The sequence below is a fragment of the Chiloscyllium plagiosum genome, unplaced genomic scaffold (genome assembly GCF_037043375.1).
Source record: "Chiloscyllium plagiosum isolate Xiang-an unplaced genomic scaffold, Cpla_swu_hap1 HiC_scaffold_9, whole genome shotgun sequence".
NCBI classification, from domain to species: domain Eukaryota; kingdom Metazoa; phylum Chordata; class Chondrichthyes; order Orectolobiformes; family Hemiscylliidae; genus Chiloscyllium; species Chiloscyllium plagiosum.
In genome coordinates, this window is record NW_028270147.1 from 4303461 (window position 1) to 4328874 (window position 25414).

At 44.6% G+C, this 25414-nt stretch overlaps 1 protein-coding gene across 2 annotated transcripts in view; it reads left to right on the forward strand.

The window, feature by feature from the left end:
* The window catches only part of col24a1 (collagen type XXIV alpha 1), a 454588-nt gene that overhangs the window by 327663 nt on the left and 101511 nt on the right, over positions 1–25414 (forward strand). For both annotated transcript variants that reach the window (XM_043698575.2, XM_043698577.2), the window contains 5 exons: positions 1885–1938; positions 7233–7286; positions 8703–8756; positions 14651–14704; positions 19682–19735. In XM_043698575.2, coding sequence (XP_043554510.2) covers positions 1885–1938; positions 7233–7286; positions 8703–8756; positions 14651–14704; positions 19682–19735 — 270 coding nt within the window. The remainder of the gene's footprint in view (positions 1–1884; positions 1939–7232; positions 7287–8702; positions 8757–14650; positions 14705–19681; positions 19736–25414) is intronic.

Consider the following 25414-nt stretch of genomic DNA (forward strand, 5'->3'; position numbering starts at 1 on the left):
GTCATTTTGCAGCTTCATAAGACTTTGGTTCAGCCACAGTTAGAGTATTGTGTTCAGTTCTGGTTGCTACATTACAGGAAGGATGTGGAGGCTTTGGAGAGGGTGCAGGAGAGGTGTACCAGGATGCTGCCTGGATTAGAGGGTATGAGCTATAAGGAGAGGCTAGAAAAACTCAGGTTGTTTTCTCTGGAGCAGCGGAAGCTGAGGGAGAATTGATAAAATGATAAGATGTATAGATAGATTGACAGTCAGAATCTTTTTCCCCAGAGTTGAAATGTCTAAAACTAAGGAGCATGCATTGAAGATGAGAAGGGGCAAAGTTCAAAGGAGACATGAAGGGCAAGTTTTTACACAGAGTGGGAGGATGTGGAACACACCACCAGGGGTGGTGGTGAAGGCAAATACGATAGGGGCATTTAAGGGGCTCTTAGATAAAAAGATGATATGAAAAAAATGGAGGGATATGACACAAGGGCAGGCAGAAGGAATTTGTTTCATTTGGTGTCGTGATTGGTACAACATCATGGGCCAAAGGGCCTGAACTTGTTCCTGTGCTGTAATGTTCTATGTTCCCGAAGGGTCATTAGTCTGTGAGACTGCCTTCCCAAAAGAGCAGGGGTTGGGTGGGGGTGGGTGGGGCGGCATGATCCCATTTAGGGTGATCTCCTTCATGAGACCAATATGGGTTTGAGCCAAGTACTGGGCTATGATCATATGGCCACAAACCTCCTGGACTGTAGCTTGCAAGGCCCAGGTAGTGTCTGGAGTGTGCTCTGTGCTGCTGTATCAACGAAGCTGTAATCAACCCAACAGCAATCTTCCATTCAATGCAATCTGCATCCCTCCATATTTTTACATTTAGATAAAACCAGGATATCATCACAAAGCCTGGGTGGTTTTCACTGTTTCAAGGTGGTGCTGTGCTTTTATTGATAAGGCAGTCACAAGTTGACGGGGGAGGGGCAGGGAGCATAGACAGGACAGAGGAGTTGAGAACACAACCAAATCAGTCCCAGTCTCATTGGGTGGCAGGGACTGAGTGACTGACTTTGGAGGCCTGTGTTGTTCTGTCCCTCCCCTGTGATTGAAAGAAGGGCAGTTGCCCAAATGCCAACCTTCCGCCCTCTGAAACTGGCAGAACTGACTGTTGGTTACACTCTCTGGGCTTGTGCTGTTTACGAAACACTGTCAGTCATGGTGAATAACTTTAACATCATTTTCAGAACTCACTAAGAGAATGGTGCATTAACATGGGTTTCTCTTTCCTCATTATTGGACTGATGTAATCATTAGAACATAAACCATAGGAACACCAGGAGGCCATTCAGCCCATTAAGTCTGCTCCATCATTCAATGAGATCATAACTGATCTGATAATTCTCAACTCGACTTTCCTACCTTTCCCCCATAATCCTTGATTCTCTTCCTGATTCAATGCTGAGACATACATTTTTTAAGATACTCAATGACCCTGCCTCGACAGGGTCATAAAGCATTCCATAGATTCACTAACTAATGTTCGTACTCTTTTTCTTTCTAATATCCATTTCACAACCAACCCTCTCTCTCATTCTAATTTTCAAATTAAATTGTTAAATACAAAATTCATGCTAGGTCTGTGTGTCAGTTAGGACAACAGTGACTGGACTGTGAATGGACTCGATTATGTGAACTATACATTTTGATATCCTGAGATTTTGAAAGGTTTTGTAATAAATACATGTTATGTTGTTCATGGCACGGGACATAGCACATTGTTAGAGTATTTCCTGCCTTGCCTTTTATTCTGTAGTTCCCCTTATGTATTATTTTAAAAGTGAGTTGGAACTGGTTTCCAAAATCCGAGAGCACGTGTTAGTTTTCACCATTTGAATCTTGTTTCAGGGATTGACAGGACCTCCTGGGAGCACTGGAGAGATGGGACCTCCCGGAAAACCAGTTGAGTTACCTTCAGTTTCAGAGGCACACGAGTGAAAGGCTTCCTCAGTACATATGATCGGTGTCAGTACACTATCGGTGTCAGTACACTATCGGTGTCAGTACGCTGTAACAGTACACTATCGGTAACAGTACATTATTGGTAACAATACACTATCGGTGTCTGTACACTGTCACAGTACACTATCGGTGTCAGTACACTATCGGTGTCAGTACGCTGTAACAGTACACTATCGGTAACAGTACATTATTGGTAACAATACACTATCGGTGTCTGTACACTGTCACAGTACACTATCGGTGTCAGTACACTATCGGTGTCAGTACGCTGTAACAGTACACTATCGGTAACAGTACATTATTGGTAACAATACACTATCGGTGTCAGTACACTATCGGTGTCAGTACACTATCGGTGTCAGTACACTGTAACAGTACACTATCGGTAACAGAACATTATCTGAATCAGCCGCCAACAGGAAACTTTCTCATGAACTGAAAGCAATTCTCGCAGTCACACGACACCAGGTTATTGTCACAGAGTCATAGAGATGTACAGCACAGAAACAGATCCTTTGGGACCCAACTCATCCCCGACCAGATTACCTAAATTAATCTAATCCCATTTGCCAGCACTTGGCCCCTATCCCTCCAAACCCTTCCTATTCATATACCCATCCAGATGCCTTTTAAATGTTGTAATTGTAACAGCCTCCACCACTTTCTCTGGCAGCTCATTCCACACACGCACCACACCCTGTGAGAAAAAGTTGCTCCTTAGGTTTCTTTTGTATCTTTCCCTTCACCTTAAACCCATGCCCTCTACTTTTGGACTCACCCACCTTAGAGAAAAGACCTTGTCTATTTACCCTATCCATGCCCCTCATGATTTTATAAACCTCTATAAGGTCACCCCTCAGCCTCCAACACTCCAGGGAAAACAGCCCCAGCCTATTCAGCCTCTCCCTATAGCTCAAATCCTCCAACCCTGGCAAAGTCCTTGTGAATGTCTTACATTTGAAATCACAAGCTTTCGGATTGTTGGAGGAGCAGCGCTGATTTCAAATAAACCTGTTGGTCCATAAGAACATAAGGACTAGGAGCAGGAGTAGGCCATCCGGCCCTCCGAGACTGCTCCCCCATTGAATAAAATCATGGCTGATCTTTTCGTGGACTCAGCCCTACTCACCGCATTTTCACCATATCCCTTAGTTCCTTTATTTTTCAAAGAAGTATCTATGTTAGCTTTAAAAGCATCTACTGAAGTAGCGTCAACTACTTCCCTGGGCAAGGAGTTCCACAGATTCACAACCCTCTGGGTGAAGAAGTTCCTTCTCAGTTCACTTCTAAACCTGCTCCCTCTAATCTTGAGGCTATACCCTCTTGTCCTAGTCTCACCTACCAATGGAAACCTCCTCTCTCCTTCTATCTTATCTATTCCCTTCATAATTTTATATGTTCCTATAAGACAACCCCCCCCCCCCCGCATTCTTCTGAATTCCAATGAATATAATCCCAGTCTCCTCAATCTCTCCTCATAAGCCAACCCCCTCAACTCTGGAATCAACCTAGTGAACCTCATCTGCACCCCCTCCAGTGCCAGTACATCCTTTCTCAAGGAAGGAGACCAAAACTGCACACAGTACTCCAGGTGTGGCCTCACCAGCTCCTTGTGCAGCTGCAACATAACCTCCCTGCTTTTAAACTCAATCCCTTTAGCAATGAAGGACAAAGTTCCATTTGCCTTCCTAATGACCTGTTGTACCTTCAGACCAACCTTGTGTGATTCATGCACAAGGACACCCAGGTCCCTCTGCATAGCAGCATGCTGCAACTTTTTACCATTCAAGTAATAATCCTTTTACTGTTACTCTGACCAAAATGGATGACTTCACATTTGCTGACATTGTATTCCATCTGCCAGACCTTTGCTCACTCACTCAATGTATCTATGTTCCTTTGCAAAGTTTCACATCCTCTCCACACTTTGCTCTACCACTCATCTTGGTGTCATCGGCAAATTTTGACACCATATACGTGGTCCCCAATCCATATAAATTGTGAATAATTGGGGTCCCAACATCAATCCCTAAGCACACCATTAGTGCATGGGAAATCATGTCTCACAAACTTGATTGAGTTTTTTGAAGAAGTAACAAAGAAGGTTGATGAGGGCAGAGTGGTAGATGTGATCTATATGGACTTCAGTAAGGCGTTCGACAAGGTTCCCCATGGGAGACTGATTAGCAAGGTTAGATCTCATGGAATACAGGGAGAACTAGCCATTTTGATACAGAACTGGCTTAAAGGTAGAAAACAGAGGGTGGTGGTGGAGGGTTGTTTTTCAAACTGGAGGCCTGTGACCAGTGGAGTGCCACAAGGATCGGTGCTGGACCCTCTACTTTTTGTCATTTACATAAATGATTTGGATGCGAGCATAAGAGGTACAGTTAGTAAGTTTGCAGATGACACCAAAATTGGAGGTGTAGTGGACAGCGAAGAGGGTTACCTCAGATTACAATAAGACCTGCACCAGATGGGCCAATGGATTGAGAAGTGGCAGATGGAGTTTAATTCAGATAAATGCGAGATGCTGCATTTTGGGAAAGCAAATCTTAGCAGGACTTATACACTTAATGGTAAGGTCCTAGGGAGTGTTGCTGAACAAAGAGGCCTTGGAGTGCAGGTTCATAGCTCCTTGAAAGTGGAGTCGCAGGTAGATAGGATAGTGAAGAAGGAATTTGGTATGCTTTCCTTTATCGGTCAGAGTATTGAGTACAGGAGTTGGGAGGTTATGTTGCGGCTGTACAGGACATTGGTCCTTGGATGCTACCTGAACTGCTGTGCTCTTCCAGCACCACTAATCCAGAATCTGGTTTCCAGCATCTGCAGTCATTGTTTTTACTAGGACATTGGTTAGGCCACTGTTGGAATATTGTGTGCAATTCTGGTCTCCTTCCTATTGGAAAGATGTTGTGAAACTTGAAAAGGTTCAGAAAAGATTTACAAGGATGTTGCCAGGGTTGGAGGATCTGAGCTACAGGGAGAGGCTGAACAGGCTGGGGCTGTTTTCCCTGGAGCGTCGGAGGCTGAGGGGTGACATTATAGAGGTTTACAAAACTTTGAGGGGCATGGATAGGATAAATAGACAGAGTCTTTTCCCTGGGGTCGGGGAGTCCAGAACTAGAGGGAATAGGTTTAGGGTGAGAGGGGAAAGATATAAAAGAGACCTACATGACAACCTTTTCATGCAGAGGGTGGTACGTGTATGGAATGAGCTGCCAGAGGATGTAGTGGAGGCTGGTACAATTGCAACATTTAAAAGGCATCTGGATGGATATATGAATAGGAAGGGTTTGGAGGGATATGGGCCGGGTGCTGGTAGGTGGGACTAGATTGGGTTGGGATATCTGGTCGGCATGGACAGGTTGGACCGAAGGGTCTGTTTCCACGCTGTACATCTCTATGACTCTATGACTCTATTAGTCACTGATTGCCAGCCAGAACAGCACACAGTTACCCCTACTCTTTGCTTCCTGTCAGTCAACCAATCCTCTATCCATACTAATACTCTACCCCTAACACCATGCGTCCGTATCTTATGCAGCAGCCTCTTCAGGGGCACCTTGTCAAAGGCCTTTTGGAAATCTAGCACCACATCCACTGGGTCCCCATTGTCCATCTTGCTTGAAATATCTTCATAGAATTCCAAAAGATTTGTGAAGCATGACCTGCCCTTCATGAACCCATGCTGCATGCACCATAACCTGGTGTCGTGTGAATTCTGACTTTGTCCACCCCAGTCCAACACCGGCACCTCCACATCCACCTTCCTGGGTGCGTGTGAGAACCCCACCCCCACTTGTGCTTCTTTGTCTCATTGAAAATAGAGCTGAAAATGTGTTGCTGGAAAAGCGCAGCAGGTCAGGCAGCATCCAAGGAGCAGGAGAAACGACGTTTCGGGCATAAGCCCTTCCTCATTGAAAATAGACACTTAGGAGAACTCAATAGCTGTTTACCAAGTGCCTGACTGATGCGGACAGTCCAGCACCACTGTGGCAACAGTACCATCCCAGGATTCAAAGCTTGGGAGTGGGGCCAACAGAAGGGCAACAAATGAGGTGTGTGGGCAAGTTAGGGCATTGAGGAGATGGGGCAGCAATTGACTGACAGCACAAGGATTGGTGACTGCATGGATGGTGAACACATTCCCTGCAGTTACTGTGACTGCGAGCACAGCCTTATCTCAAATGGAGATGGGAACTGTTTAAAGTGACTGACGGATCCCCAGAGAAGCCTCAGTCGCAGAAACATCACCGTGTTTCTGCGACAGTTATATTCAGCTGATTTAAGGCACATTTGTGGTAAGATCTATTCATAAACCTCCAGGAAAACCTAACTATAGATTCCCTACAGTGTGGAAGCCGGCCATTCTGCCCATCAAGTCCACACCAACCCTCCAAAAAACATCCACCCAGACCGATTCCATCTCAATAGCCCTGCATATCCTATGGCTATTCCACCTAGCCTGCATACTCCTGAACACTATGGGCCATTTCCCATGGCCAATTCACCCGAACCTGCACATCTTTGGACTGTGGGAGGAAACCCACGCAGACACAGTGAGAATGTGCAAACTCCACACAGAGAGTCTCCTGAGGCTGGAATCGAGCCCGGGTCCCTGGTGCTGTGAGGCAGCAGTGCTAACCACTGTGCCACCCTCACAATGTTCAGAAGGTGTCCTAGGTTGTGTTTCGTAACCTTTAATGATGAGTTTGGAGAATATTCAACGCATTTTGTCGAATTCTGGGCCCCAGACCTAAGGAAGGGAGTGAGGGGATTGACCTGGCCACAGAGGAGGTAGATGGGCAAGGCATGCAGGCCTGAAGGAGTCTGGACTTTAAACCAAAGGGAAGGTTTAAGGAAGATTTGATGAGGTGTTCAAAACCATGGGGAGGAATTGCTCCTATTGGTGCAAGGACTGAGAACCACAGGAGACTGAATGTAGTTGGATGGGCTGAATAGTCTCCTCTTAGCCTGCAGTCATTCCATTATTAATTCCCTGCTCCTTACTGCATAATCACAACAAGATATTGGCAAGAATCCGATCGAGGGTGACGACAACAAGAGATTGTTAGAGCAAAGTGCACCAATTTAATTTGAAATCACCACCTCTCAGTACCTCTCAATACATCGATATTGTGTAGAATGATGTCTGCATAAATATTTCTTAATATTCCTGTTCAATGAAGTTCTGTCTTTTTGAACACCTTGGTTTGTGGTTTGTGTTATAGGGGCCTCGAGGCCAACCTGGTGAAGTTGGTACTGTCGGAGGGATCGGTCCGGAGGTAATTATTTCAATACTTTATTTCTTCCTTAGCTCGTGTCAAGCTTTGCCCTGTTCCTTGTTGAAGTGTTAAATTCAATACACAGTAAAAAATAAAATCCTGAGGATGCTGGAAATCTGAAACAAAAGCAGAAATGGCTGGAGAAACTCAGCAGGTCTGGCAGCATCTGTGCAGAGAAAAAGAACAGAGTTAATGTTTCGAGTCCAGTTCTGAAGTAAACAGAAGCTGCCGGACCTGCTGAGTTTCTCTAGCACCTGCTACTTGTGCTGAGAAGCTGGAATTTTGTTTTCTGTCGGGCCCAATGTTGAGCCATATGATTGGCCAGGCCAATAATTATCACTTGATTAATATCTGAAAAGAGTTACCTAATCAATACCTCGGAGTCATTTGTGGAACAGATAGAGGCCTTTCAGCCCATCAAATTCATGCTAACTCTCTGTGGTGCAATAAAAATAAAAGGTGCTGGAGAGGTTCAGCAGGTCCAGTAGCACTTTTGTTTATTATATTGTGGGATAGGGCTGGGCCCAGCATTTATTACCCGTCCCTAGTTGTCACTTGAGAAAGTGGGGGTGAGCTGCCTTCTTGAAACTCCATGTGCTGTAGGTAGTCCCACAATGCCCTTAGGAAGGGAATTCTAGGATTTTGACCCAGTGACAGTGAAGGAACGGCGATATATTTCCAAGTCAGGATGGTGAGTGGCTTAGAGGGGAATGTGCAGGGGGTGGTGTTCCCACGTGTCCTTGTCCTTCCAGATGGAAGTGGTCATGGGTTTGGAAGGTGCTGTCTGAGGATCTTTGCTGAATTTCTGCAGTGCATCTTGTAGATAGTAGTAGCAGTGTGTACTGAGTGTCGGTGGTGGAGGGAGTGGATGTTTGTGGATGTGGTGCCAATCAAGTGGGCTACATTGTCCTGGATAGTGTCAAGCTTCTTGAGTGTTGTTGGAGCTGCACCCATCCAGGGAAAGTGGGGAGCATTCCATCCTGACTTGTGCCTTGTAGATGGTGGACAGGCTTTGGGGAGTCAGGAGGTGAGTGACCACAGAAACACAGAGAAGTTGAGGAGATTTAACGGACGTATCCAAAATTCTGAGAAGGTTAAAGGGAGAAACAGTTTGCAGTGACCTGAGGATTTGTATTTATCCAACTGACAACACAACAGGGAGTTGTATTCTGGAATAAACTGCCTGAAAAGGTGGTAGAAAAGGTTTTAAAGAATAATAATTTACAAAACTGGATAAATTCTTGAAGCGAAAAATATTTATGGGTAATGGGTAAAGAGCAAGGTGAGAGTGGGAGGTCTTTCAGAGAGCTAGCACAGAGCTAATAGGCTGCATGTCCTCCCTCAGTTTGTGTCATTCAATGATTCTATCAGAAATGCTTCATGTTATGAAGAGTGTTTTTATTTTTAACGGCACAGGGACCTCCAGGAGCAATGGGAGATCCGGGGCACCCAGGGGAACCTGGATTCAAGGTAGGTGTGTGACCTAAGCAGCTCACAAACCAAGGGCTCCCTACCTCGTACAATCACACGGAGGTCGCAGGCTGAGGTACAATTTCCCGTCAGTATTAACAGTTGGAGACATTTAGCTTGCACCACAGATCACTTTAGTCTACTTGTGGTCAGGAAATTTGAACTCCTTACTTCAGGAAGAACTCTGAGGCAAGCGGATTCCAGACTGAGATGAGATGAGCCTGTAGAATTCACGACCACAAAAAACAACTGAGGCCAAAACTTTTAATGTTTCCAAGAAGGAGTTCTAAGGAGCTAAATGGATCAAAGGCCATGGGGATAAAGCAGGAACAGGGGGCGCGGGGGGGGGGGGGGGGGGGGGGGGGTGAGTTGGATGGTCAGCCATGATCATATTGAATGATGGAGCAGGCTCAAAGGGTCAAATGACCTACTCCTGGCCCAAATTTCTATGTTTCTACACTCCAAAGGCTCACTCCAGTCGGACAGTGGGTTGAGAGGACAGTCCTATGAGGGGAAGTGGAGAAGATTAGGCCATCATTCCCAAGAGTTTTGAAGAATAAGAGGGTGTGTAGATAGAGAATTCTCAAAGAAGAGAGAATAGATGGTGCGAGGCTGTCTCCTCTGGCTGATAATTTGGGAATACAGAGCCATGGGCTGGGTTTCTGTGACCGAGACGGGTAACTCGAGTCGGGAAATTTCCTGACCCAACAAAGACATCTCAGCACAAAGTTTCCCAAACAGCAAAATCAGAAATTGCTGGAAAAACTCAGCATCTGTGGAGAGAACACAGAGTAACCTTTCTTCAGAATTTCAGAACCTTTTTCCCCAAAGGTTAGTTCCTGCTGTAGGAGAGGGTGGAGATACTGATGTGGGACAAATTCTGACCCACCCCAGTCGAAGGCAGGTCAGAGGTAACTGCAGGGGAGCCTGAATACCCAGGCACTCTGGGATAATAGGCCCTTCCCCTTAACTGTGGTCATCTCCTGCCACCATTTTGGAAGCCCTATGGAGCCTCTGGGAATCAGTGAAAATCTGGCCAATCGTCTCACTTAGACTTTAGGGGTAGTTTCTTCACTCAATGGTGTTGAATCTTCGGAATTTTCCACATCAGAGGCCAAAGCCTGCTCAGTTACTGAGGAGAATCACCACCATGTTACCACAGAGAATGGCAGGCTCTCACTCTCTGTTGGGAGAGTGAAGGAGGATGATGTTCATGTTGGAGATCTTTCTACTCTAGCTCCTATTTCTCTGACAAATTAACCTGTGAATCTCATTGTGCTGTTACAAAGTGGGTGCCTTAAGACAGTCAATCTCCCAGTCCAGTCAAGAAATTGCATTTCTTCTTCCACTTCTATGAATAGCAACATCTGAAGCTACTTGTAACAGCAGCAGGTGGCGACAGTGAGGGAGGGCACCAAGCAGGGCAGCTGGAGCAGTCAAACCGACCTTGTCTGAAGGAGGGAGACTTGATAGGGAGAAAAATCAGACAGGTGAAGGAACTCTGAAAGCAGATGTAAATGACAGGGTTCAGTCCATGTAAATACTTCCTTGATTAATTATAATGTTCCTTCATGTTGATAATTAACTAACGTTAATGGAATAAAGGATCCCTGCTTCATGATGTTTGGGCTGTCTGTGTGTTCAGATCTCAAGTTCCATGAGCAAAACCCTTGAGTATATTCCTCTTGTTCTGATGATTTGGTCCATTCATTTTGTTCCTTGATTTATTTTTTTCCTCATCCCAGTCCTTACATGTTTTGCATGAGGTCACGTTCAAAAGGAACACTCTTTATATCTGCATTGATTTAGACATTTCTGGTTGCCAATCCCCAGTGTTAGTCAGACGTTGTCCAGAAACATTTCATTCCAGAGACGTCCTTTGAAACTCAGTGTTGTTGATGTGAGAATGAGCATGCAGTCTCCAGAGACAAAGAGGTGACCCACAAACTGCCAGCCAGCAAAAGGTGCTGTTGGATGTTATAATTCACTCTGTGTTATAGTCACCTCCCTAACCATCACTCCCCCAGCACAAGAACTCAGCAATGGGGGAAATGTGAAAACAAATATGGGAAAATTAAATTCAGAGTATTGGTTCACTAGGTGTGCAAGCAGAGAGCAGGATGGGTAATTGGAACATGGTGAGAGTTTTAGATTATGTTAAAGACCATACCAGACCCTTTCAAAAAATTTAAGAGGTAGCCTAGACCCTAACGTTTTGTTGCCTTAAATTCAAATGTAAAGTGCAGTGTTCCGGATGCCACGTGACTGGTCAAACTACTCGACATTAAACAAAACACAATTTATTTAAACATTATCATTAAACTACGACCAAGGAAAGAGGAATTTAGCATAACATCTCCATTGGAAAACTTAACAGAACAACAGATAGTAACTACTACTAATTAACTGTTCTGACATAGTAACATCTCATAAACACACCCCTTGGCAAAAAGGCAAATCCAGAAAAATAGGTTTGTCTCACAGGAATCAGGGAGTGTCCCAGAGGACTAGAAAATTGCTAACATGGCATCCCTGGGAGTAAGGCAAAAGACGGAAAATTACAGACTGATTAGCCTGACCTCGATCATGGGTAAGATCCTGGAATCCATTGTGAAGGATGAGATTTCTGTTTACTTGGAAGTGTATGGTAAAATAGGGCAAACCTGAAAATGTGTTGCTGGAAAAGCGCAGCAGGTCAGGCAGCATCCAAGGAGCAGGAGAATCGACGTTTCGGGCATGAGCCCTTCTTCAGGAAAATAGGGCAAAGTCAGCATGGTTTCATCAAAGGGAGGTCATGTCTGACAAATCTGCTAGAATTCATTGAGGAAGAAATGAGCATATTAGACCAAGGAGAGTCAATGAATGTTATCTACCTGGACATCAAGGAGGCCTTTGACAATGTGTCACACAGGAAGCTACTGAGTAAGGTAAGGGCCCATGGTGTTATAGGCAAGGTGCTAGCATGGATAGAAGCTTGGCTATCTGGCAGAAAGCAGAGAGTGAGGATAAAATGGTCTTTCTCAGGATATGACAAGTGGTGTTCCGTAAGGCTCAGTGTTGGGACCACAACTTCTCACTTTATACATTAACGATCTGGATGAAGGAACTGAGGGCATTCTGGGTAAGTTTGCAGAGATTCAAAGATAGGTAGAGGGACAGGTAGTATTGAGGAGGTGGGGAGGCTGCAGAAGGATTTGGACAGGTTAGGAGAGTGGGCAAACAAGTGGCAAATGGAGCACAGTGTGGGAAAATATGAAGTCATGCACTTTGGTAGAAAGAATAGAGGCATGGACTATTTTCTAAATGGGGAGAAAATTCAGAAGTGAAGTACAAAGGGACTTGGGAGTTCTAGCCCAGGATTCTCTCAAGGTAAACTTGTAGGTTGAGTCAGAAGTTAGGAAGACAAATGCAATAATGGCATTTATTTTGAGAGGACTTGAATCTAAAAGCAGGGATGTACTTCTGAGGCTCTGTAAGGCTCTGGTCAGACTATATTTGGAGTATTGTGCGCAGTTTTGGGCCTCATATCTCAGGAAAGATGTACTGGCCCTGGAGCGTATTCAGAGGAGGTTCACGAGCATGGTCTCAGGAATGAAAAGCTTAACATATGAGGAACGTTTGAGGACTCTGGTTCTATACATGATGGAGTTTAGAAGGATAAGGGAGGGGATCTAATTGAAGCTTACAGAATACTGAATGGCCTGGACAGAGTGGATGTTGGGAAGATGTTTCCATTGGTAGGAGAGACTAGGACCTGAGGGCACAGCCTTAGACTAAAGGGAAGACCTTTTAGAATGGAGATAAGGAGAAATGTCTTCAGCCAGAGAGTGGGGAATCTATGGAATTCACTGCCACACAAGTCTGTGGAGGCCGGGTCATTAAGTATACTTAAGACTGAGATAGGTTCTTGATTAGTAAGGGATCAAAGGTTACAGGGAGAAAGTGGGAGAATGGGGTTGAGAAACTTATCAGCCATGATTGAATGGTGGAGCAGACTCGATGAGCTGTATGGCCTAATTTCTGCTCCTATGTCTTTTGGTCTTATATGTAACCCAGCAGCAGAGAGAGAAACATTAGCTTCTAACTGTAACCGAGACAGGGAGAAGATAGCTCCTACTTCAAAACTCCAGCAGCTTCTGCTGAATCGAAAAGCGAAAAGAAAACCCTAGAAAACCTGGTCTGTGAGAGCTGGCCACACCCATCCAGGCAGCTTCTATTGTTCCAACTTCATTAAAAAAAAACACAACCTGTTAACATTACTGACTTTCTACCTGGATGGTTCAGCACATCTGCCTTAAAACTTCCCTTCAAATAAAACCCTGGACAAAGTAACCTCTTAAAGCCACAGTTACAAGCAGCAGAGCCTTGGATGTGTGAACGTTTATAGAAGCAGAGAGACTAACTGGCAAAATGTGAAAGCAGTTAATTTAAGAGGCAGCAAATAGATTTTTTTTCAAATCTTTGTCCCATCCTAGCCCCTACATCCCTATCACCTTCCCAATCCTCCACACACTTCCGATTCTGATCTCCCTGCAGTAGCATCTCTCCGTTCACTGCAGTGTGTCACAGAAACCCTCTGCCGCTCTCATTTCCACATGCAGGTGCTCCTGAAAACATATGTCTTTGGCCAAGTCCCGATCCTCTGTCCTTATCTCGATTTTTATGGACATTCCCACGAAGTACCTCAGAGCATTTCACTGCAATCAATTTCTTCATGGGTCGCAGGTATTGCTGACTGGGCCAACATTTTTTGCTCATTCCTAATTGCCCCTGAACTGAGTGGGTTTATACAACAAGGCGAAATTGAGGACTGCAGATGCTGGAGGTCAGAGTCTTGATTAGAGCGGTGCTGGAAAAGCACAGCAGGTCAAGCAGCATTCTAGGAGCAGGAAAATCAACGTTTCGGGCAAAAGCCCTTCATCAGGTTCATACAGCAGTCAGCAATAGTTACCATTAGAATAGCTTTTAATTTCAAATTTATTGTATTAGATTTCACAATCTGCCATGATGGGATTTGAATCTTTGTCCCCGGAGTGTTAGTCTGATTCTCTGGATAGCTATTCCAGAGACATTACCACCTCCCCCAAGCCTGTAATCCACAGCCCCAAAGCACTTGTTTAAATCGCACTGTGGCAAATAAATAGAATTCTAAAATCCGAAATGGAAAGCTAGACTCAGTAACAGTGCCCAGGAAAATGGTTCACTAATGTCCTTCAGGGAAGAAACTCTGTCATCCTTACTCAGTCTGGCCTCTATGTGACTCCAGACCCACAGCAATGTGGTTGGCTCTTAATTGCTATGTGTAGTGGCTGAGCAAGCTACTCAATTCGAGAGCAGCCAGGAATAGGGAACAAACCAAATTGTACCCATGTTTGAAACCCAAGTAAAGCAATAGATGGTATGTTCAGATGAGTTGAGATGTAGTTTTTGAGCACATTTTGCAAGATCGCCCTGTGTGGTATTTACAGAAAATAAGTTGTTTACCAAGCAAACCAATTGAGCAAATTATTTTTGTTCATTCAGGGAATATGGGCACAGTGGCAAGGCCAGTATTTATTACCCATCTGTAAAGGTTAAGTCAACCACATTGCTGTGGGTCTGGAGTCACGTGCAGTGCAGACTAGTTAAGGGTGGCAGATTTGCCTCCCTGAAAGACATTAGTGAACCCATTGGGATTTTACAACAATTGACAGAGTCACCGTTAGACCAACTTTTAATTCCAGTACTTTTTAAATTAAATTCTCTGCCTTAATGGTGAAATTGCCTGGGTTTCTGGATTACTAATCCAGTAACATTACCAGGACATCACTGCCTTTCCCTCTTGTGATGAATGCTGAACTTTATTTATTTCTCAAAGCAGAATGTTCATGGAACTTGTCTCTCCTTTAAAACAGGGTGAATTAGGACCAGCTGGAAACACTGGAGAACCAGGACAAACCGGTTTGAGGGTGAGTTCAGATAAGACCACAGTCTGAGTCCTGTCCAAACAGCCCAATCATGGCCACATTCCTTGTTTCATTTCTGAAGAGCATCATATGCTACCAGAATCTTCCAATGCGTGATACAACAAGTCAGTGATTTTGTTGGGATTTTGTTTGATTCAAAGTAGTAGCTGTTACAAAAACATAACCCAGCAGCTGTGAGGAATCCAAATTAAAAGCAGTAAGTTGTGAAATGTGTAAGCAATGGCAGCAGTAACTGCCTTAGTTTAGAAACAAATTCCTGTGAAAACCCATGTAAGTTCCTTGGAGACTGATTAGCACACACCATGAAACTACTAAATGGCTCAGTATGTTTTTTAATGTTATTTTCAGAATTCAGCTCACTAAATCACAGCTGACAAATTGGCATGTTTATTAGTGATGCCGGGTTTTTTAAGGAGTGTTTTTTTACTCCATTCCAGCTGCACCAATAAAACAGCACCAGGTTCTCACTCATAAACATATCGAGCCAAGCTTGACAGTGGAGAAAAGGATCTGGTGCTATTCAAATGAAAAATGGAATCTTGTGTTTGATTAGTCTATTTGTGCTCCTTCTCAGAAGTTTGTTCTTGTGAAAATACAAATCATTTTATTGACAGTTTGAAATGTTACTGAACCGCCTCAGTTTTGAGAGCACTTTAAATGCAATTCCTCGATTGCACCACAGCAATAACTCCAACCAGTAGAGGATTTATGGTCCTTCAAAGCAACTTACCATGTGCTAAATAAAAACCAAGAGAAATGCGGATGCTGTAAATCAGAAACCAAAACATAAATTGCTGGAGAAACTCAACAGGTCTTGTAGCGTCTGTGGAGAGAAATCAAAGTTGATGTTTTATGTCAGTGACCCTTCTTCAGAACTGATGCTTGCCAGACCCTGCTGAGCTTTTCCAGCAATTTCAGTTTGAGTTTCTATTTTACCTTGTGCCTTTGTTTTCTCCAGAGCAGTGTCTAGGCTCCTGCTTTGATAACTGCAAGAGCTGGTAACATGTCCATCCTGCAATGTGCTCTGAAGCTAAATGGTAGCTGTGGTTTAGAGGCTTGCCTCTGAGTCAGAAGGCTACAGTTCATGCACTCGAATCCTGGAGAAGGACAAGAGTGGAATGTACTGAGTTACTGACAAGGTGCTGCACTATCAGTGGGCTCTCTTCCAGACTAGCATTTGGACTGAAACCCTGCTCCATTGATGTTCATGTTCTCCTTCCACATTCTTTATAAACAGTAGTGAATTCTTCCTGGCGTCCTGGTCAATGTTGATCCCTCTAGCAGCCTCACACAAACAGATAAATCAAGCCAGGAACTGCAGATGATGCAGACCTAAAACAAAAACAGAAAACTCAGCATGTCTCTTCACCTCTGTGGAGAGAGATATTTTGAGCGCAGTGGCCCTGCTTCAGAATGTTAACTCTGTTTTCTCTCTTCGCAGATGTTGCGTGATCTGCTGAGTTTCTCCAGAAATTTCTGTTTTTGTTTCAGATGGTCTGGTCATTATCAGATTTCTATTTGTGGGATCTTGCTGTGCACAAATTGAACATCTTGCTCCCCACTTTGCAGCAGTGACCATATTTCAGAATGTGTTTGACTGGCAATCAAACACTCTGGGACATTGTGAAATGTATTATATATAAATCTAGTGAGGGTTTTGTCTATCTTTATTTCAAAAGCATGGGAACACACTCCCCCCGAGTCTGCTCCTGCAAGTTGTTTATTTTTATGGATTATGTACACAACACCATTTAATGGATAAGATTCCTTCTTAAATTTCATCGTTCACTAGTCATCAGGAAAGACAGTTGTGATCTATAAACATTCCCTAATCCATGTTTAGTTAACTACACTGATACTATCATGTTGTAAATAAAACATGGAATGGACTTCAGAATATCTTCGCTCTTTGGGTCACCAAGATGAAAGGCAATAAATTATCCATGGAACAATTTTCCAAAGTTCAGGCTTCTGTTAGTTGTAGCACACAATTATCGTCATAAATCTTCACAGCAGGAGAGTTTTCTGAAGAAAGAGTTTGGAATTCGAAAACTATCTTGCTGGTTTTTCTGGTCCTCCCTTGCTCTTGGGATCTCATTCTATCAGCCTCTCCTCAATCACTTTCACCCTCCATGGCATTACTCAACTTCTGCTTCAATGTAGCCTTAATTATTCAGGTCATTGGTCATCCCTTCACTTTCTATTCAGCTGTTAATATTTTACTGATACCTCCATTTAACACTTTTGATCACTTGCAAAGATTTGTTATTCAGCCTGTAGACATTTCATTCACACCATTTGTACTTATCTGTTGACCCTCTTAATTATCTGGAATTATCTTGCCATTATCTCTCCATCTATATATTCTGTGCCTGTGTCCTTCCCTCCATTTCACCTGATGAAGGAGCAGCGCTTCGAAAGCTTGTGATTTCAAATAAACCTGTTGGGCTATCGCCTGGTGTCATATGACTTCTGACATTGTCCACCCCAGTCCAACACCGGCCCCTCCATTTCAATGTAACACAAAAAGATTTGAGTCCAGGAGCACTGAGGTCTTGCTTTATAGAGTCATTGAGTCCTACAGTATAAAGATAGGTCCTTTGGCCCAAACTGGCTCATTCTGACCAAAGTGTCCGTCCACACTGACCCTATTTTCCTGCATTTGGTCCATATCCTTTGAAACCTTTTTGTCTAAATGCCTTTGAAATGTTGTTAATGTACCCGCCTCAACCACTTCCACTGGCAGCTCATTCCATATGCGTACCACCCTCTCTGTAAAACAATTGCCCCTCGGATTCCCTTTTATTCTTTCCCCTCTAACCTTAAACTGATGCCCCTCTAATCCTCGATTCCCCAACCCTGGGAAAAAGACTGAGTGCATTTGCCCTATTCATGCCTCTCATGATCTTATACACTTCTATAAGGCCCTCCTCAGTCTCCCACGCTTGAAAGAAAAAAGTCCTAGCCTGTCCAACCTCTCCCTATGACTCAGACTCTTTAGGCCAGGCAACATCCTTGTAAATTTCCTCTGCACTCTTTCCAGTTTAATGACACCCTTCCTATAGCAAGGTGACCAAAACTGAACACAATATTCCAGGTGCGGTCATACCAACATCTTGTATAGTTGCAACATAACTGCCCAACTTCTATACTCAAATCCCTGACTGATGAAGGCCAGTGTGCCAAAAGCCTTCTTCACTGCCCTGTCTACCTGGGACTCCACTTTCAGAGAACTGTGAACCTGAGCTCCAAGGTCCCTCTGTTCCACTACACTCCTTAAGGCCCTACCATTCACCATGAAACCCCTACTTGGATTTGACTTTCCAAAATGCAAGACCTCACACGTATCTATATTAAATCTTCAGTTGTACAGGAAATTGGTTAGACCATATGTGGAGTACTGTGTGCAGGTTTGGTCTCTTTATCTCAGGAAAGATATTATTACCATAGAGGGAGTGCAATGAAAGTTCCCTAGATTTGTTCCCGGGATGGTGGGAGTGTCCCATGAAGAGGAATTGGGCAGGCTGGCCCTGCATTCTCTAGAGTTCCAAACAATGAGTAGTGGTCTTATTGAAACCAACAAAATACTTCAAGGGATAGACAGAACAGATAGATCTAAGATGACTCCCCCCAGATGAGGAATGTGGAACCAGGGGCACAATTTAGAAATAATGAATGATAATCATAAAAGTAGTGGTGAGCCTTTGGTATTCTGTACTCCAGAGCGCTGGGGAAGCTCAGGCTTTGTGGATGTTTCAATAGAGATTAATGATTCTTTTTGTTTATCAAAGGCTTATCAGGATAACGTCGATTAAAAAGCATTGAAGTGTCCAATCAGCTGTGATCTCATTAAGTGAAGGAGATTGATGGGCTGAGGAGCCTTATCCTGTTCCTGTGAGAGATTTATAAAATCATGAGGGGTATGGATAGGATAAATGGACAAGGTCTTTTCCGTAGGGTGGGGAAGACCAAATCTCAGGGTCATCAATATAAGACAGTCATTGATAACTCCAAATGGGAATGCAGGAGGAAGCAGAGATTGGGGGTGGGTGGGTGGGTGGGGGCGGAGAGGGAGGGAGGGAGAGAGACAGACAGAGAGAGAGAGAGTGAGGTGAGAATGTGGGACTCACTGCCACTGGGAGTGGGTAAGGTGAGTAATATCATAGAGTCATAGAAATGTACAGCCACAATGGGATAAAACCCTCTGCACATTCACATCAACCCACACAGCGAGAGCACGGGGTGCAGTTCTGGAGTCCACATTGTCGGCTGGATGTGATAGCACTGGGGATGGAGCGGAGGAGGAGATTTCCCAGGATGTTGTCTGGGCTGGAGAGTTTCAGTGATCGAGAGAGATTGGATAGACTGGACTTGTTTTCCTTGGAACAGAGGAGACTGAGATGGGATGTGTTTGAGATGGAGAATGTGATGAAGGGTATAGACAGGAGGAAACCTTTCCGCTTGGTGGAGGGATCAGTGACCCAAGGCCTAGGTTTAAGAGAAGGGGCAGAAGATTTAGAGAGCACATGAGGAAAAACGTTTTCATCTGGTTGGGGGTGGAGCGGGAGGTAATCTGGAACTCCCTGCCTGTACGGGTGGGAGAGGCAGAAACCCACAGCACATTGAAGAAGGATTTAGATGGGCCAAAGCAAACAGGTGATGGGCCAAGTGCTGGGAAATAGGATTGGAAATGTTAGATGGTTGCTTTGACCAGTGTAGAGCCAATGAGCCAAACAACCTTTCTCTGTGCCATAGATCTTTATGACTCTATCAAACTCACTCACCTACATTTTATATCTTTCAATTTGTTTTAGTAAGACAAATGATAATTACAGGGTAAATCTTCAAACTAGTCTTGATGGGCTCAGTGGTCTCTCTTTGTGCCATGATGACTCTACAGCCCTTTACGTTTTCTCTTCCCACAATAAAAACAATGACCTCTCTTTTGTTTTCACCTAGGGAGAGCCAGGACCAGTGGGAGAAGATGGAATACAAGGAAAAGATGGGATCAAGGTAAGGTTTCTAAGATTATTTTCTGGGGCCCAATGTTACAAACTCACAAAGAGAAGTTGTTTTCACCAGTTACAGTTACCAGTTCAGGATGACGTTGGGGGGTTTCAGAAGGTCAGGCCAATCACTTTGACTAAAGGTAGATAGCCCATTGCTACCACTCCATCTCTCTCTGTCTCTCCCACTCCAATATTCACTTGATCGATTAAACAACAACAGCTTGCATTTACCTAGCACTGCTAACCCAATAAAATATCCCGAGGCACCTCAAGTACTAAGCCACAATGAGCTCCTAAAACATGATGGGCAGTTTCAGCGAAGAGGTGGGTTTTAAGGGGACTGTGTAAAGGAGGAATAGACAGAGGTGAATTCCACCGCCTGGAGCCCAGCACCTGAAAGCCCAGTCACCGACGGTGCCCCAGTAAAACAGGCGATGCTGACAAGGTCAGAATAGGTGCAGAGGTCTTACAGGGTTTTAGAGTCACAGCAGTTACAGAGATTGGGAAGGTCAAGGGGCTGGAGGAGGTGACTGAGATAATGAGGGATGTAGGAGCTGGAGGAGGTGAGAAAGATTGGGAAGGTCCAGGGGCTGGAGGAGGGTATAGAGATAAAGAGAGTCTTGGTCTGTAAATAAAAGTAAGAAATTTAAAATTCCAACATTGGTGGAATAGAATCCCTACAGTATGGGAGCTGGCCAGTCAGCTCATACCAACCCTCCAAGGAGCATCCTAGTCAGACCCACCCCATCTTATTCCTGTATTTACCATGGTCAATCCACCCTAACCTGCACATCTTTGGACTGTGGGAGGAAAGTGGAGCACCCAGAGATACCCAGAGAGACACGGGGGAGAATGTGCAAACTCCACAGAGACAGTCACCTGAGGCTGGAATCAAACCCAGGTCCCTGGCGCTGTGAGGCAGCAGCGCTAACCGCTGAGCCACCGTGCCGCCCTGTGTAATTCAATACTTACAGGAGAGGTGTACGTGGACTGTTTCCAATGAGCATGTTCACTTGGTCAAAAGCAGCGTGTGAAATCAGACACTGACCCTTGTAGCTTATTATGTAGAACATAGAACATTACAGCGCAGCACAGGCCCTTTGGCCCTCGATGTTGTACCGACCTGTGGAACCAATCTGAAGCCCAGCTATCCTAGACAATTCCAATTTCATCCATATGTTTATCCAATGACCATTCAAATGCCCTTAAAGTTGGTGAGTCTACTCCTGTTGCAGGCAGTGCGGACCGCACCCCTGCTACTCTCTGAGTAAAGAACCTACCTCAGATATCTGTCCTCTAGCTATTACCCCTCAATTTAAAGCTATGTCTTCTTGTGCTAGCCATCAACATCCAAGGGAAAAGGCTCTCACTGTCCAACCTATCTAACCCTCTGATTATCATATATATCTCAACTAAGTCATTTGTCAACCTTCCTGTCCAACGAAAACAGCCTCCAGTCCCTCAGCCTTTCCCCATAAGACCTTCCCTCCATACCAGGAAACATCCTGGTAAATCTCCCCTGAACCTTTTCCAAAGCTTCCACATCCTTCCTATAATGCGATGACCAGAACTGTACGCACCAGTATCTTGTACAGCTGCAGCATGACCTCATGGCTCTGAAACTCAATCCTTCTACCAATAAAAACTAACACACAATATGCCTACTTAACAACCCTATCAATCTTGGTGGCAACTTTCAGGGATCTATGTACATGGACACCGAGATCTCTCAGTTCATCTACACTACCAAGAATCTTACCATTAGCCCAGTACTCTGCATTCCTGTTACTCCTTCCAAAGTGAATCACCTCACACTTTTCTGCAATAAACTCCATTTGTCACCTCTCAGCCCAGCTCTGCAGCTTATCTAAGGCCCTCTGTAACATACAACATCCTTCGTCACTATCAACAACTCTACCGATCTTAGTGTCATCCGCAAATTTACTAACCCACCCTCTATGCCTTCATTCTGCCACCTCCAAAACGACATCGCATCATCGTCCGACACTTCCGTCACCTCCAAATGAACCCACCACCAAAGATATATTTACCTCCCTACCCTTATCAGCGTTCCAGAGAGACCATTCCCTCCACGACTCCCTCATCAGGTCTACACCCCCCACCAGCCCACACCCCACTCCTGGCACCTTTCCCTACCACCGCAGTAAGTGCAAAACCTGTGCCCACACCTGCCCCCTCACCTCCATCCAAGGCCCCAAGGGATCCTTCCATATCCATTAGAAATTTACCTGTACCTCTATCAATGTCATCTACTGCATCTGTTGCACCTGGTGTGGTCTCATCTACATCGGGGAGACAGGATGCTTTCTTGTGGATCATTTCAGAGAATATCTCTGGGACACCCACACCCACCAACCCCACCGCCCCGTGGCTGAACACTTCAACTCCCCCTCCCACTCCGTCAAGGACATGCAGCTTCTGGGCCTTCTCCATCGCCAAACCATTACCACCCGATGCCTGGAGGAGGTACACCTGATATTCCACCTTAGGCCCCGGCAACCAGATGAGATTAATGTGGATTTCAACAGCCTCCTCATTTCCCCTCGCCCCACATCATCCTAGTGCCCAAGCCTCCAACCTGGCAGTGTTCTCTGGACCTGTCCATCACTCCCCTCTCTGACCATCACTCTCCCCACCCCCACCCCCACCACCAACCTATAACCTTCTCCCTCACCTTCATCCACCTATCACTTTCTCAGCTACCTTCCCCCCCAACCCACCCCCATCCCATTTATCTCTCAGCCCACTGGCCGACAGGCCTCATTCCTGATGAAGGGCTTATGCCCGAAATGTCAATTCTCCTGCTGCTCGGATGCTGCCAGCAACTTACTCTCAACTTGATAAAGCTCCAGACCTGCAGTCCTCACTTTCTCCTATGCCCTCATCCAGGTCATTTATAAAAATGACAAACAGCAGTGGACCCAAAACAGATCCTTGCGGTCACCCCCTAGTAACTGAAATCCAGGATGAACATTTCCCATTAACCACCAACCTCTGTCTTCTTTCAGCTAGCCAATTTCTGATCCAAACCATGGACTCGCCCTCAATCCCATGCCTCCATATTTTGTACAATAGCCTACCATGGGGACCCTTATCAAATGCCTTACTGAAATTCATAGACACCACATCAACCGCTTTACCCTCATCCACATGTTTGATCACCTTCTCAAAGAACTCAATAAGGTTTATGAGGCATGATCTACTCTTCACAAAACCGTGTTGACTGTCCCTAATCAACTTATTCCTCTCCAGATGATTATAAATCCTTTCTCTTATAACCTTTTCCAACACGTTACCCACAACGAAAGTAAGGTTCATTGGTCCATAATTTCCAGGGTTGTTTCTACTCCCCTTCTTGAACAAGCGAAAAAAATTGCTATCCTCTAGTCTTCTGACACTATTCCTGTAGACAATGGCAACATAAAGATCAAAGCCAAAGGCTTGACAATCTCCTCCCTAGCTTCCTGAGAATCCTAGGATAAATCCCATCTGGCCCAGAGGACATATCTATTTTCACACTTTCCAGACTTGCTGGGACCTTCTTATGCACCTCAATGCTATCTAGTATAGCAGCCTGTATCTCAGTATTCTCCTCAACCATATTGCCATTTTCTAGAGTGAATACTGACGAAAAATATTCATTTAGCATTTCCCCTATTTCCTCTGACTTCACGCATGACTTCCCATACTGTCCTTGATTGACCCTAATCTTAGAACATAGAACAGTACAACACAGAACAGGCCCTTCAACCCTCGATGTTGCGCCGACCTGTGAACTAATTTACGCCCATCCCCCTACACTATCCCATCACCATCCATGTGCTTATCCAAGGATTGTTTTAATGCCCCTAATGTGGCTGAGTTAACTACATTGACAGACACGGCCATTCTGAGTGAAGAACCTGCCTCTGACATCTGTCTTAAATCTATTACCACTCAATTTGAAGCTATGTCCCCTCGTACAAGCAGATGTCATCATTCCTAGGAAAAAGATTCTCACTGTCCACCCTATTAAATTCCTTGATCATCTTGTATGTTTCTATTCAATCCCCTCTTAACCTCCTTCTCTCTAATGAGAACAAACCCAAGTCCCTCAGCCTTTCCTCACAAGACCTTCCCTCCAGACCAGGCAGCATCCTGGTAAATCTCCTCTGCACTTTTTCCAATGCTTCCACATCCTTCCTGTAATGGGACGACCAGAACTGTACACAATATTCCAAGTGAGACCGTAGTAGCGTTTTGTCCATTTGGAGCATGACATCATGGCTCCAGAACTCAATCCCTCTACCAATGAAACCTAACACACTGTATGTCTTCTCAACAGCACTATCCACCTGGGTGGCAACTTTTAGGGATCTATGTACATGGACACCAAGATTCTCTGCACATCCACACCACAAAGAATCTCTCCATTGACCCAGTACTCTGCCTTCCCATTATTCTTCCCAAAGTGAATCACCTCACATTTAGCTGCATTGAACTCCATTTGCCACCCTCTCAGCCCAATTCTGCAGTTTATCCAAGTCCCCCTGCAACCTGTAACATTCTTCCATACTGTCCACCACTCCACTGACTTTAGTGTCATCTGCAAATTTACTAATCCATCCACCTATGCCTGCGTCCAAGTCGTTAATAAAAATGACAAACTGCAGTGGTCCCAAAACAGATCCATGTAGTACACCACTAGTAACCAGACTCCAGGCTGAATATTTTCCATCAACCACCACTCGCTGCCTTCTTTCAGAAAACCAGTTTCTGATCCAAATTGCTAAATCACCTTCAATCCCAATTCTCAACATTTTCTTCAAAGGTCTACCATGTGGAACATTATCAAATGCTTTACTAAAGTCCATGTATGCCACGTCAACTGCCCTACCCTCATTCACATGCTTGGTCACCTTCTCAAAAGGCTCAATGAGGTTTGTAAGACACGACCTGCCCTTGAAGAAACCATGTTGACTATCTCCAATCAAATTGTTGCTTGCTAGATGATTATAAACCCTATGTCTTACAATTCTTTCCAAAACTTTTCCTACAACATATGTAGAGCTTTATAAATACCTGGGTCATCTCTACTGCCCTTCTTGAACAAGGGCACAACATTTGCAATCCTCCAGTCCTCTGGTACTAAACCTGTAGACAATGACAACTCAAAGATCAAAGCCAAAGGCTCCACCATCTCCTCCCTAGCTTCCCAGAAGATTCCCGGATAAATCCCATCCGGCTCAAGAGACTTGTCTACTTTCACACCTTCTAGAATTGATAACACCTCCTCCTCACTAACCTCAATCCGTTCAAGTCTAATAACCTGTATCTCAGTTTTCTCCTCTACAATATTCTCCTTTTCCTGAGTGAAAACAGATGAGAAATATTTATTTAGCACCTCTCCGATCTCCACAGGGTCCACACACAACTTCCCACTTCTGTCTTTGCCTGGCCCTATTCCTACCCTCGTCATCCTTTTATTCCTCACATACGTATAGAAAGCTTTAGGGTTCTCCTTTATTCTACCGGCTAAAGACTGCTCATGTCCCCTCCTTGCTCTTCTTAACTCTCTCTTTAAATCCTTTCTCGTTACTCTGTAACTCTCCATCGCTTCATCTGAACCATCATGCCTCAACGTCACATAAGCCTCCCTCTTCTGCTTAACAAGTGATACAAC